Consider the following 14,765-nt stretch of genomic DNA (forward strand, 5'->3'; position numbering starts at 1 on the left):
AAAATTGTTTAGGAGAAAGAAAAAACTGAATAATTTTGAGATTTTCAAAAATATTAATTTGTCATTAATACTAACAACAATATAGAAAAAATAAACTTGTGGAGTTACCTCATTTTTGCACCTGACAGACGAAATCAAACTTTTTATTGTTAAGATCCGATAAAACAATGTTTAAAATAACACAAATACATTAAATAAGTTTCATAAATGCTATATTTATTTATTTATAATGTTAAATTTTCTTAAAAATTATTTGATTAGTATGTAGCATTTATATATATATATATATTTTTTTTAATAAATCTTTAATAAAACTAAAATAAATAAAATCAAATTTAATAAAAACTAAACTTTTTTGGTTTAAATCCAGTAAAAGAATACCAGAAAACACAAATAACAATGTAACTAAGTTTTTAAAATGTGTATTGTTTTTCATTATTTACAATATTAAATCACATTAAAAAACTGTCCGTTAGTCTGTGAAGCTACCCTCAGAATCTGGATCATCTTGTTCTGCATCTTGGCACTTCAACATGTCATAAAACCACATTCAGTTTGGTGGAACATATTTTACTTGTAAATACTTTGGACGCTTCACTGGTATTGCTCTCAAATAAAGTTGAACGACATTATTTGGTAAAGTCAGACAGGATCCATATTTTTAAAGGACAAAATCTTCTTTCAAAATACTGCTGGCCAAACTGTTGCATTCCACATAATTTTTTTAGTAACCCATTATACGGTAAGGCAAGATTAAAAACTTTTTTTTGCATTTATTAGTAACCTTTTTCTTGAACAAATGAGAGAAATGGCTACTAAAGTAGAACAAGAACAGCCTTTGGTTTACTGGTACAACAGTAAACTTGTGATATGTGTTTCTAACTAGAGAAATCCATTCTTCTTTTGAAATTATTCATTCTCTTTTCCTTCTCAATTAAATCAAAACTCCGGCTGCAAGGTAAAAAGCTGTGATCTGGTTCTGGATATTGATATATTATATTGAATAAATTTTCCAGTATGAGCTAAAGTGTATAGATAGAGCAAGAGTTTGATTTTTTTCTATACAGTTGTCTGAATACAAGTAGAACTTTTTGACTGATGCAGCAAGAAAATTTTTAATAAAAAAATGCAGGAAGCTCACAACATCATTTTGTCCTTTTTTGGTAACCGTTTTATCATACATAAAGAAATAAAACTTTTCAGAACTGGCTGCAAATATACAAAAATTATACACAGAAAGCTGACGTTTTAAAAAAGCATTGCCATTTATCAAGTGTGGGTGGGGTATGTTTTGCTGATAATCGAATGTTAGCAACTGTTTCATTACTACTTTTCCTTACTTCAACAATGCCTGCTTCTATTTGTGTGTAGATGAAACAGACTTTTATTTCATGTTTATCTTTCTCAGTACAAAATACCTTCCTAACCTCAGCAACTTCTTTTGCTTTAACAGTTTTTGTTTTTCTTTTCCATACATTAGGATTTTTGATGCATAGTAACCTTTTTTTTTTATTGTTTTCAGATTCACTTTGAGTAGTAATTTCTACTAGGTTACAAATCTCTGCACTATCATTAAAGACAGAAATGTTATTTACATTAGGCCCACTGTTTTCGAGGAAAAAATCAGTAATATTATCTGAATCTTTTAATATACATTCATTATGAGAAGCCATATTTTTACTTGTATTAAATAAGTTCTTTTGTGTATAATACTTGAAAATAATAATAACACTATAAAAGAATACAGTATTGACAGGAAGAAGCACTAAAAACATGTTGTATCTCTTTCAAAAGATATAAACTTAATACTTAAACAAATGCAAATGGACACTATTCAATGTGAAGTAAATACAAAATATATCTGGTGCAAAAAGGTAAGTGGTAAAAAACTGGTAGGTAAGTGATGAGGGATAAGTGGTAGAGGTAAAAAAAAATATTTCTGGTGCAAAAAGGTAAGCGGTAAGAGGTAACTCCGGAGTTACCTTGTTTTTGCACCAAATGAATGTTGGGAATACTAAAGCCAAAACTAAAATAAAGGGAAAACTAATACTAAAGCAATATTAAAAGTGACAAAGTCTTTTTTGTAGTTAGTTAAAAATAAAAAAAATTAAACCACTTTTATTTTTAAGAAATATTTATAGAAATTAAAAAAAATACCTGCTGTTTTGCACAGCTTTGTTTGCATATTCCACCTGAAACACCCTACCATCCGGGGAAAACTGATGCGCTGACAAATCATACTAAAATAAAAACCAAATATTTTTTTAACAAAGTTTAAACAAACTTATTGTTGCTTTTTAGCATTGACTCTTTAATTCCTTGATTTTAGGCAGTGTTTAAAAAAAAAATTTAAAGATAAAGGTAGGAGAAGCAAATAATCATAGAAATCTTATGTTATTTATTGTAATTTTACTATTGATAGTATCGCAATAAAAATACTCACTTATGATCTGCAACATAGGTTAATGTCAAGAAAGGCTTTTGGTAGCCAAAAATTGCCTAAATTATGTCATATATATAAAAGAGAATGACATTATGGAAACTTGTCAGAACCATGCAAATGTGGAATAGACAGTAAAATTGTGCTCAAAAAATTGTGCCAAATATAGAATGAATTCTATGAGTAGTTATACTGTAGAGTTAACAACAAAAATATAAAAGAAAATGTGAACTCATGAATACACTATCAGGGGTGTACCCTCATGGTTGTCTGGTGGCACAGGACAACTTGTTTTCTTAATGGGCAACTGATATTAAAAAAAAAAAATGCATGTCAGTAGCCTTGAAGGACAACCAGACAATTTTTTACTTACAAAAGAAAGTTTAAGAAAGTTTAAGTGAAAAGAAATATTCATATTTAAAAGAAATATTTAAAAAGCATTTAAAGTAGTAAACAATTTGTTTAATAATGAATACACTACAGCGCATTGTGTAATTTTACTAAACGTAATAAAAAGAAGTGATTTAATATTTCTAGGTGTGACTGAACTGTTTTTTTAAACGTTATTCTTGCATTTTAAGGCAATTTTCTTCTCAATTTAAAATGAATTAAAATTAAATTTTCTTTTCATTCGAAATGCTATTATATCATTTTTTTAAACATTATTGTCGCATTTTAAATCACGTGAATGGGCAGTTGAATTGTTAATAACACTGAATCTCTTTTGTTTTTCAATGATAAAAAAAAATTATTTTAACTTTGTCAAACAAAATTAGTGTAATATAAAACATTCTTAATATGCATGTGAAAAAATATTATTATGCATTTAATGATGTACAGGTGGAAATTCTTTTTATTTTATTTTTTAAAAAAAGAAAGTCTTAGGAATCAACCATAAATTACACAATGCTAAACTTATTTTTAAAAATTTTTTTCTCCACGTAATGAAACCTTTGTTAAGATTGACAAAAAGAAACAACGCGAAACAGATATCAACTACGACAAAAATGACGATCTTTTAAAGTAGTGTTTAAAGATATTTCTTCACTAATATCTCTTTGTTATTAAAGTTACTTAACAACATTTTTTTATAGCTTATAAAATAAAAAAGACCAACAAAAAAAATATTATATCGGACTACTGATTATCATAGCGAATGACTCAAGTAAGAAACATAAACTATTTCAGCCGCCGAGGGGCGACCGGGAAAAAACCAGAGGGTACACTGCTAACTATGACATAGTGTACCATTTTATTATGTTCAAATCACCAACTTCATTTTTATGTTTTTATGGTAACCCCTTTGTGTCAACTTTTTTTTTGCTGATCTGATGCCGACCTCTAACAGTTTGAGGTCGACAATTTTATATCTATATATATATATATATATATATATATATATATATATATATATATATATATATATGATGTATATATATAGATATGATATATATATATATCACGCATTTCATGAACTGTGTAATTTTTTACTTATTTCATGAAATGGATAGCGCTATTGCGCAGATTGTGAAATGTTAAACTTTTGTTTTTTCTAATAAATACTCTGCTTAATAATTATTATTTATAATAAATATGTGCTTTTTTAATTAACAGACTACCTGTCTGACCCAAACTCTCAGTCAGTGCGCCTACACTCCCTTGCATGTTCTCCCTAGAAAGTCAGTCGATTTATGTAAATGCCCCACGTGTTCTCCCTAGATAGTTAGATGATACATCTACACTCTACTGCGCAATTTCCTATTAAAGTCAATATTAACATATATTATACTTAGTATAATTAAAATAAAAAATGCATGTCAGTCCCCCGGCAGGACGACCAGACAGTTTTTTATTTATATAAAAGAAAGTTTAAGAAAGTTTAAGTAAAAAGAAATATTTATATTTAAAAGAAATATTCAAAAAGCATTTAAAGTAGTTTTACACTTCGTTTAATAATAAATACACTACAGCGAGTTATGTAATTTTACTAAACGTAATAAAAAGAAGTGATTTAATATTTCTAGGTGCAACTGAACTGTTTTTTTTAAACATTGTTCTTGTATTTTAAAGCAATTTTCTGGGGAACATAGTGTCGTATTAACGACAATATACTATTGGCAAGTGAGAGTTTTTTATTTAATTGAATTAGTTGATAGTAAAAAGTTTTTGTCAAAAAATATCCTGAGGTATTTTATACATTTAGATGAGAAAAGTCTTTATAATGCTGTGATGCTGTGTTTATTATTTATGTGGGAAAGCAGACATCAATGCAGTATGTTAATGAAGATATATTTATATGAAAGAAGATTTTCGCTGATAGCGCTGTTAAACTAAGAAGTATCATAGTATCAACATTTTTTTATTGTTATTGAGACTTTTAGGATTTTTTAAAGTTGATTGTATTTTATCTACTAAATTATATGAAGACCCATTTGTACCATTTATAGTAAGCTGGAATTCATAATCTATCAGAGATGGCAAGGAGAGAGTGTTTTCCTAACAATTTAGGCAATACCAACACCCACTTTCTCTCTTTAAAGAGTTGTATTGTTCTTTGCAACAGATTTATGACAAATACCACAAGAGAACTTAAATGAAATTATATTTTAATTCAAAGTTATACATTAAAGAGAATTAATATATAAAAAAGAATAATTAAAATAATAATAAAATTTTAAACCCTTGACTGTAACGAGTTTTTTTTACTGTGTTGCAAACATCAAAAACATGATAAAATAAATAAATTTACTGAGGCTTAAAAATATGTTAGGTAAAAATAAATACTATTAGGACCAAAATCTTTTTGGTCCTAATAGTACCTGATCATTTTTCAAACTATCTATAATCTAATAAACATACTTATAAAATAATAACATACCCCAGTTCCAATAGAACTCATTTTTTTATTACAAAATTACTTTTAATAATATTAAGCAAATAACTTGTAACAATTTTGCAGCTAACTTGTATTCGAACAAGTGCTGACTCAGTTTAGTGCTTAAATAGTGCTTAGGATCTGGCCGACGGCTTTACAATGCCGTAACCAAAAACCGATATTATACATACACAAAATAACGAGAGGCAGTCTTTTAGCGGACAGTTTAAAATCGACAGACGGTTTTTCTCTGCGTAACTAAAAAGTTCGCGCCGTCTTTCCGACCAATAACGCCTATATGGCTAGGGCAACTAATCTCTGTGCCACGGCCAAAGTTGTTAGTCCTTGGCCTTGGTCTTGGCCTGGCCTTAAGGCCAAAAATTGAGACTTTGGCCTTGAAACTGTTGGCCTTGGCCTTGTAACTTGTGGCCTTAGCCTTGGCCTTGCTACTTTGTCCTTGTTAACAACTCTGGCAGCGGCTACTCAAATTTTATTTAGTCACAAGATTAACGGATAGCTTAATTCTGTAAACTAGTGACATAAATTAACACCTTGTTACCCTCCAGAGTTGAAAATTTCAGCAGAAGGACTTCATCATTTATTATCAAAAAATTAAGTGGGATCTAATCAAAAGTATTGATAAAAATTTTATGCTAGAGTGTTTTATAAAAAAAAACAATAAGTTTGATTTATACTTATGAATCAATGCAATGAATTGTTTTCTTGAGGCTCTTGTTAAGCAAAATTTATAAAATGATATACTAAAAATGGCGGACGAAATGAATTAAATGACGGACTAAATGAACAAAAATAACCTAAAAAACTTGGAAAAAGGGACTGTTAAATTAAATTATTACATACGTATATGTTTAATTTAACAATCCACTAATAATACAAAAAAACTTTTATATCAAAATGCACATATGTTTTAAAAATCATTGCTGTCAATAACGTGGAATAACCCTCAAAAGTATCAAGTTTTTCAAAATAATCATTATAAAATTATAAAATTTTTTAAAAGTTTCATAAATATTAATCGTATTTTACAAAAACAAAATATTTATTTAAAAAAAAACCATAAATGACTTAACTTTTTTTAAAAATGTTAATAATTAATATATACAGTACTGTATATAAGTTTTAGCCCACCATAAGTTTATAATTATTTTTGATTTTCTCGTAAAAATAAATCAGGTTTATAGACACATATATTACAAACAAAAATATCTAGAAACAATTTAATAAAATATGATACAAAAAGAAAAAACAATTAGTACTTCGTATGTCCGCCTTTTGCGTTGATCACAGAAACGAATCTCCTGGGAATTGATTCATATAAATTTATAATGAAATTTTGTGGAATATTGTCCAACTCTCTTTTTAATAATCAAAAACATTCTTCTACATTTTTGGGGTTATATTCAGTCTTTTTTTTATCCAAATAATCCCAAACATGTTCAATAATGTTCAAATCTGGACTTTGAGGAGGCCAGTTCATTACTTCGAGAACTCCCTCCTCACACATGTCCTGTAAATATTTTTTGGCCACTCGGGAACAATGTTTGGGATCATTGTTCCCAAATATATATATGAGCCAACAACACTAAGGGGCCGAGGTGGTATTTCCCCCCCCCCCTTTTCCTTACTTTTTTTTCTAAAAGCCTTTTTTTTTTTTTAGATATAGAAGACTTTTTTAAAAAATGGACAATTGTGCCCCTCCCCCCCTCCCCCACACACTTCGGAACCTTTGTCGTCGGCCCTATATATATATATATATATATATATATATATATATATATATATATATATATATATATATATATATATATATATATATATATATATATATATATATATATATATATATATATATATATATATATATATATATATATATATATGAACCGTACACCCAGATCAAGTCAAAAATTATGGATGTTGAGTTATGAATGTCATTTGATAGTATGTTATGTGTTGTACATGGTGACAAAATACTACAAGTCTAAAACAATGTTTACAAAATGACAGATACAAATGGCACTCTTATTTGAAAAAAATATTAAAAACTTAAAACTTCAACCCTGATTTTTTAAGTTTGACACTTTATGATTTGAAACGCAAATCACTTTATGATTTTCTAAGTTTGACTTTCTATATATATATATATATATATATATATATATATATATATATATATATATATATATATATATATATATATATATATATATATATATATATATATATATATATATATATATATATATATATATATACATATATATATATATATATATATATATATATATATATATATATACATATATATGTGCTCAAAAAAATCTGATTGCAAAACACTACTATATCAAACTTAAATTTAACGCAATTTGCACTTGAACCTAATACAAGTGATGCCAATTTAACTTTTACACTCGACTTGATATTAGCGAAATGTTAAGAGCGTATTTTTAGGACATTTTATAACTCACCATATAAAATATAAATAAAATACATCATTAATTTGTTTTGAATACTACATTAAAGATACCAATAAATAAGTGTTGTTGGAATCACAACTCAATTACATTAAAGAAAACCATTTTGACACGTACACATATTAATAATATAGGTTGGAACAGAGCTTTATTAAACAAGAACGTTTAACAAAGTTATGACATTTTTCTACATTATTATTCAGTTGCTTGCAAAAGTTTTATATTAAAAAAGTTCATGAAAAGGTTTAATAAAAAAAATATTTGGTTCAATCAAGAGTTAAAAAAGAAAAGAAAAACCAAAAATTTACGATAGAAAATCAAAATTTAAAGCAACAATTCTACTCGTTACAAAAACATGCACAAAAAAAAAAGAAGTTAAGACATCCAAATTGAAATTTGAATCACAGCTAATACAAAAGTCTAAAGGTAATACATAATTATTATATAAATATATCAAACTGAAATAACACGTTAAGGAGTACATAAGAAGCATTTATTCTGATGAAGTTAAAGCATTTATTCTGATGAAGATAAAGTTGAATTTTTTTCTGAAAAAATTTGTCTGAGCTTGAAAAAATTGGTCCGTAAAAAAAAATTTAGTTTGCATAAGCTTTTTTATTTTTAAATTATCATGGAAGACGAGCTCGTTAAAAAAGTTTTTACTTATTTAACTAATAAGCAATACCCTGATGGAAGTTTAGATGGCGAAAAAAGAATAATTAGAAAAAGGCTTTAAAGTTTATAATATCTGAAGGAGGGGAATTACTATATAAGTATAAAAAGAAAGACAAGGTAACTAGTTACGTAACAGAGTTAACTCGGTAAAAGAAAGACAAGGTAATTACCTTGTCTTTCTTTTATCGAGATAATTCTGTAATATATAAATATTGGTAACAAGGTAATATACAAATATTGATAATTCGATGCTTGGATAATCAACATATAATTATTACAATTATTTATTCTAAAATAAATATTATAACCTATTATTTAGTAATAGTAATAGTAATATATTTAAATAAGTCCTCGTAGATAAAATGACAAATAATTAAAAAATAAACAAACAGAACCAAAAAATTATACAAAAATTTATGGTTTGTGAAATATAAACTTTAAGTAAAAAAAAAAAAGCAATTGTTATTTATAGCAAGTAAGTTGATATCAAAATTGGGAAAAAGGGAAAAAAAGATTGCTTTCATTTAATTAAAGTTTACATCTATGACAAATAGTATCTAAAAACCCAATATTTGTAGCTGCTAAAGCACAAATTAATTAATAAACGTGCAGCTCATCTTCGGTAAAAGATGTACTGTTTGCAGCTGGAGAAAAAAAATACTTGTCAATTCTATTCTTAAATGCGTTAACTGACGGAACCTTTTTGCATGCTGACGGCAAGTTATTTCAATCATTGACAATACGATTTGTAAAAAAATTGTGACGAGCATTATTATATGTGAATTCACGCATTAGGACGTTGGAAGATGATCTGCGAATTGGTGGATTATGCCAATTGATACTCTCAAAACCGTTTTCTAGCTTAAACTGTTGGATTAAGTCGCCACGTCTCCTGCGAGTTTCCAAAGTAATACAATTAAGCCGACGACACCTTTCAGCGTAAGGTAATCCTATTAAACCATGAGGTACTTTCCTTGCTTTGTGCTGAATTTTTTCGATTTCTTTGATGTCACCTTTTAAGTAAGGACACCATACCGGAATAGCGAATTCCAGGTGCGGCCTAACATACGTAGTGTATAATTTACTCCAAACTTTCATATCTCTTGATCTAAATGTTTTTTTTTATTAGGCCAAGTATCATATTCGCTTTACGTGTTGCAACCTGTTTGTGTTGATTCCATTTTAGATCATTAGATATGAAGATACCCAGGTCCCTCTCAATATCCGTTGCCTCAAGAGTAAGTGATGTATTTCCATCATTCATTACATATTCATGATTACTATTTCCATAACCAAGATGCATAACTTTACATTTTGTAAGATTTAACTCCATTAGCCATTCCTTTGACCATCCTGTGACAACGTTTAAATTATTTTGTAGGATCAGGCGATCAGCATCGTGAAACTCAGGTCTTATTTCTTGTAACAGTTTAGTATCGTCAGCATAGATTTTATGAACTGATTTTAACTTATCCGTTAAGTCGTTTATATAAATGATAAATAATGTTGGACCAAGTACAGACCCTTGAGGAACTCCGCTTAGAACATCGGTCCAGTCGCTAGAGTGTTCACCTAAAACAGTTCGCTGTTTTCTACTAATCAAAAATGACTCAATCCATTTTAGAACATTGCCATTAATCCCATATCCTCTCAATTTATGAAGTAGTCTACGGTGAGAAACTTTATCAAACGCTTTCGCGAAGTCCAAAAATGCAATATCGACAAAATTTCTTTTACTTAACGCTTTCGTGATGTAGTCGACACTCTCCGATAGGTTAGACGTGCATCCTTTTTTGAACATAAATCCATGTTGATTATGTGAGATGCAGCTCGTTTTTTCAAGATATTTAGTTATCTGTTCCCTGATAATCTTTTCCATTACTTTACATGGAGCTGATGTGATAGACACTGGTCTGTAATTAGCGGCATCAAGACGACTTCCTTTTTTAAACAACGGTGTGACGTGTGACTGTTTCCAAGCTGTAGGTGTTTAGCCTTCGGTCAGTGCTTTATTGTAAAGTAAAGTAAAAGCTTAAGTCATTTGAGCTGCGCATTCTTCAAGTACCTTTGGACTAATGTTATCAGCACCAATAGATTTATTCGGGTTCAAACCTTTCAAATAAGCTAGCGTCGCATCAAAATTAATAGTTATATCGCCTAAGTCTTCTTGATAATGCCTTCTCTCAAAAATAGGTACATAATCTTCTCTCAAAAATTTGTACATAATTTGTATTTTTTTTAGATTTTAATATATAGATGATAATGTTAATGAATATTTTAATCTGCTAAAATTCAGCAGAATAAAATATTCATTATTTAGCCTAAATCATCTAATTTAGCGTAAATTTAAAATTGCTGCATGCTAAATTCAGCAATTTCAAATGAGTTATAAATTAACATACATATAACATGGCAATATAACTCAAAAAAATAGTTTAGAATTTTAGTTTTTATTTCTGCTTTGCAAATTTAATTAATTATTATTTTTGTCAGTATTTTTGCCATAGCTTATTGATGGCATAATTTTAATAACTAAATATAATTAAAAAAGTTAATAAAAAGACTAGCAATTGTAAATGGTTTGACTTGTAGTTTAAAGAATGATTAATTATGAGGTCATTTTATTATCATAAATTGGTATATTAAAATAAATTGTATAAAGATATTAAATTAATACTTGTATGTGATGTTTTTTTAAAAGGAACTATTCTGCAATACATCATAAATCATGATGAAAGGAGAAAAATATTATTTACTTGCAATGTCCATCCTACTTCTGGCCATATGGGTAAAACAAGAACATTGGGCAGGATAAAAGAGCGTTTCATGTGGCACGAAATGGTAAAAAATGTCCATGCGTTGGTAATTTAGATTTTGTATTATGCATTATTAGAAAATTTTGATTTTTCCTAATAATTATAATAAGGTATTGCTAGACCATTTTAAATTCTGTTTAAGCTTATATCATGTGATGTATGAGAATGAATAGAAAGTTAAACTGTGGGAAACCAGAGGTACACCCAAATTGGGTGTATCTCTGGTCCTATTGTGTCCCAATAAAGGTGAAGGCTCCATGGTATACGGTTGGCATAGATTTTGTTGGCCCACTCCAATTAGTCAAGATGGTTGTAAATATATTTTAACTATTAGTGACTATTTTTCAAAGTAGGATGAAGTAATACTCACTAAAGACAAAATGGCAGTTACAGTCGCAAGATGTCTATTTAAGGTATTACATTTTTATTTTTGTTATTGTTTTAGCATCCTTGCTAAATGCTTGCTTTCTGTGTATCAAGTTTTTGGGTCCTAATTGTTTGCATTTTTTATATTCTATATTTCCAAACAACCTTAAAATTCCTTGACATGCATACTTTTCTTCCCCGATTTTAGCCACTTCATTTCACCACCACTCATAGTTTCTGATCATATCTTAAACATCAATAAAAAAAAGAACTTAAAGATGAAATAATATTATAATACTATATCTTTCTAAAGAGATCATAAGTGATGATCTTGAAAAGAGATAAGGAATACTTGGTGTATCTGATAAGGGCTCATTGTTATTATTCTTGGATATAGTTAATTGATTTTAGAATCTTGATTTTACCTTATTAAATAAATTATATGTTCTTATGATTTATGCGTCTCTAATGTATATTAGCATCTATGTAACATCATGGTGTGCATATATATAGTACTTTTATAATAAGTCTATCATTCAGGTTTTCATGAGGATGGGAGTGCCAAGAGTTTTGCAGTCAGATAATGGGACTGAATTTTGTAATGAACTTAATAATACACCTAATGTATTGCTTGGTATAAAGAAAAGGCTCACAACACCATATCACCCACAAGTAAGTTAAATTTAAAAAAGTTCTTAAATAGGTTAATAAAGAAATACAATATTATAAATATATAAATAAGATAATAATATCTCAAGTTATTTAGTCAATTAGTTTAAATTGTTTAAATTTTAAAACAATTTTTTTTTGATTTAAGGCTAATGGATTCGATGAACGATTTAATCAGACTTTGCAGAATATGCTAATCAAATATGTAACCTCTAAAAAGGAACAATGGAGTTTTTTCTAGACACCAGTGCATTTGCGTACAATACATCTTGTTATAACTCTTCAAAGTTCACACCATTTCAACTGATGTATGGTCGACAAGCATATCTTCCAATTGATGTAGATTTCCAGACAGAATCTTTGGAAGAATTAAGTTTAAGTAAAAAAACTTAATTCTTCCAAAGATTCTGTCTGGAAATCTACAAATTAAAAAGAAGAATTAAGTAATATTTTAAATTAAAAGAGCCTGACACGGCTCAAAGTGAATATAAGTTAGTGTTGGAAGAAGCTGAACAAAATATTTTAAAAGCTCAAGTAAAGCACAAAAAAAAATTATGATAAAAAGCACTCGAAACCTGGAGTTTTTAAAGTCAATTCATTAGTACTAAAATTAAATCATATACGTAAAAAAAATAAAAGAGGTAAATTAAATGATAGATTTATAGGCCCATATAAAATACTTTGTTGCCTTCCTCATGGAGTATACAAACTTCAAGATAATAAAGGTGTTACAATTCGTACTACTGGCAGTCATCTCAAAAATCATCTTATAAACCTTCAGACCCTACTTTACAAAATTGCAAAATATATTTGGTTGATTATAGCTCTTCTGATGAAGAAAGTTTTGATAATCAATGTTTTAATGATGAAGTGATTTCAATAAAGACTTAGGGATCTCCAGATCCCTCAGTCTTTATTGAATCATCTGACTCAATTTCAGAAAATGAACCAAATAATGATAATTATGAGGATTTAAATGAAACTCCTCAAAAATCAAGTATCTCTGGTAATGGCTTACCTTCAGTAGATGCATTAAACTATGCTCATGAGTGCTCCAAAGAAAATATAAATTGTTCCACTATTGATGATACACATTCAGAAGTAAAAATAGAAAATGAAATCTATCAAATAAATTTGGTTTGTTTATGCAAAAATAGGTGTGCTACAAAACGATGGCCTTGGAAACAGTTCGGTGTTGCATGCAAAAGTCATTGCCATCCAAATAGAATATGTGTAAACAAACAGAAAGCTTTTCAAGCAGAGCTTATTTGTCTTGAAGAAGAAGCTCGTACAGAAGAAGAGACAATTTCTATTGGTCTTTTTCAAACTAGATAAATAATACTTTCATGATGATTAAAATATTTTGATGAATGATGGATGGCTAAATGACACAATTATTTATGCTGGAATGCAAATGCTTAAAGGTGCTTTTCCTCATTTATCAGGGTTTCAAGATCCCATTTTACAGCTCAAAATTAGTTTAGAGGTTCAAAAAGATAAAGAGGTTATTCAGTGTCTGAATTACAACAGTATGCATTGGATCACTATAGCAACACTAGGCTGTGCACAGGGGACTGTCAGGGTTTATGACAGTTAACCAATGATACAATGTGGAATATGCTAGGAATGGTTTCATATAGAATGTGTTGAAGCGCCAAAAACAGTGATATGCAATAATCTTTTATGGTGTTGCGGTTGTAAATAACTTTATTTTGGTCTAACATTACCATATTTTGTTATATAGCAACAATATATGTATATATATATATATATATATATATATATATATATATATATATATATATATATATATATATATATATATATATATATATATATATATATATATATATATATATATATATATATATATATATATATTAGGGTGATCCAAAAATGACCAAAAAATTTTTTTTTTACTTTTTGTTATTCCTAAGGTCTAAATGTGTTCATTTATGAAAGAAAACATTGTACCAAAAAAATCTGCCAAATCGGTTAATATTTAGAGGTCGCGCTGGGGCGATCTTTATACCCCTCTAAAATTGGAATTTTCAAAAGTTCAGTAAAATATTGACCTTCGTTTTCTGTGCACATTTCGGTTATTTACCGTTCGATTTTAATAAAATAAAAACGAAAATAAAGCTCTTATTGCGCATAATAATTTTTGTTAAACAACATTTCCTTTTTAAATGCATATTAAAGCGGCAAAATAAATTGCAAATTAAGCCAAATTTCATTATATTTTAATATATTGGTTTATTATATGGTTTAGTTCAGTTCGAGACTTTATCGAGAGTATTGTGATTCCTGAAATAAAATTACAATAGTTTATCTAATTTGCTTGACTAATAATATTAATTACAGTATTTTAAGAAAGTGATATAATTGCGAGTTTCAACGAAACTAATTTTGTTTGGAAATATAGGTGA

At 28.1% G+C, this 14,765-nt stretch overlaps 1 protein-coding gene across 1 annotated transcript in view; it reads right to left on the reverse strand.

Moving 5' to 3' along the window:
- LOC136084800 (proteasome subunit alpha type-3-like) overlaps positions 1-5,495 on the reverse strand; it is a 28,962-nt gene extending 23,467 nt beyond the window's left edge. Inside the window, exons 1-2 of the mRNA XM_065805771.1 lie at positions 5,319-5,495; positions 2,158-2,240 (exon numbers count right to left, since the gene is read on the reverse strand). Coding sequence (XP_065661843.1) covers positions 2,158-2,240; positions 5,319-5,339 — 104 coding nt within the window. The 5' untranslated portion in view covers positions 5,340-5,495. The remainder of the gene's footprint in view (positions 1-2,157; positions 2,241-5,318) is intronic.
- Positions 5,496-14,765: the final 9,270 nt, after the last annotated feature.

The sequence above is a fragment of the Hydra vulgaris genome, chromosome 09 (assembly GCF_038396675.1).
Source record: "Hydra vulgaris chromosome 09, alternate assembly HydraT2T_AEP".
Lineage (NCBI taxonomy): Eukaryota > Metazoa > Cnidaria > Hydrozoa > Anthoathecata > Hydridae > Hydra > Hydra vulgaris.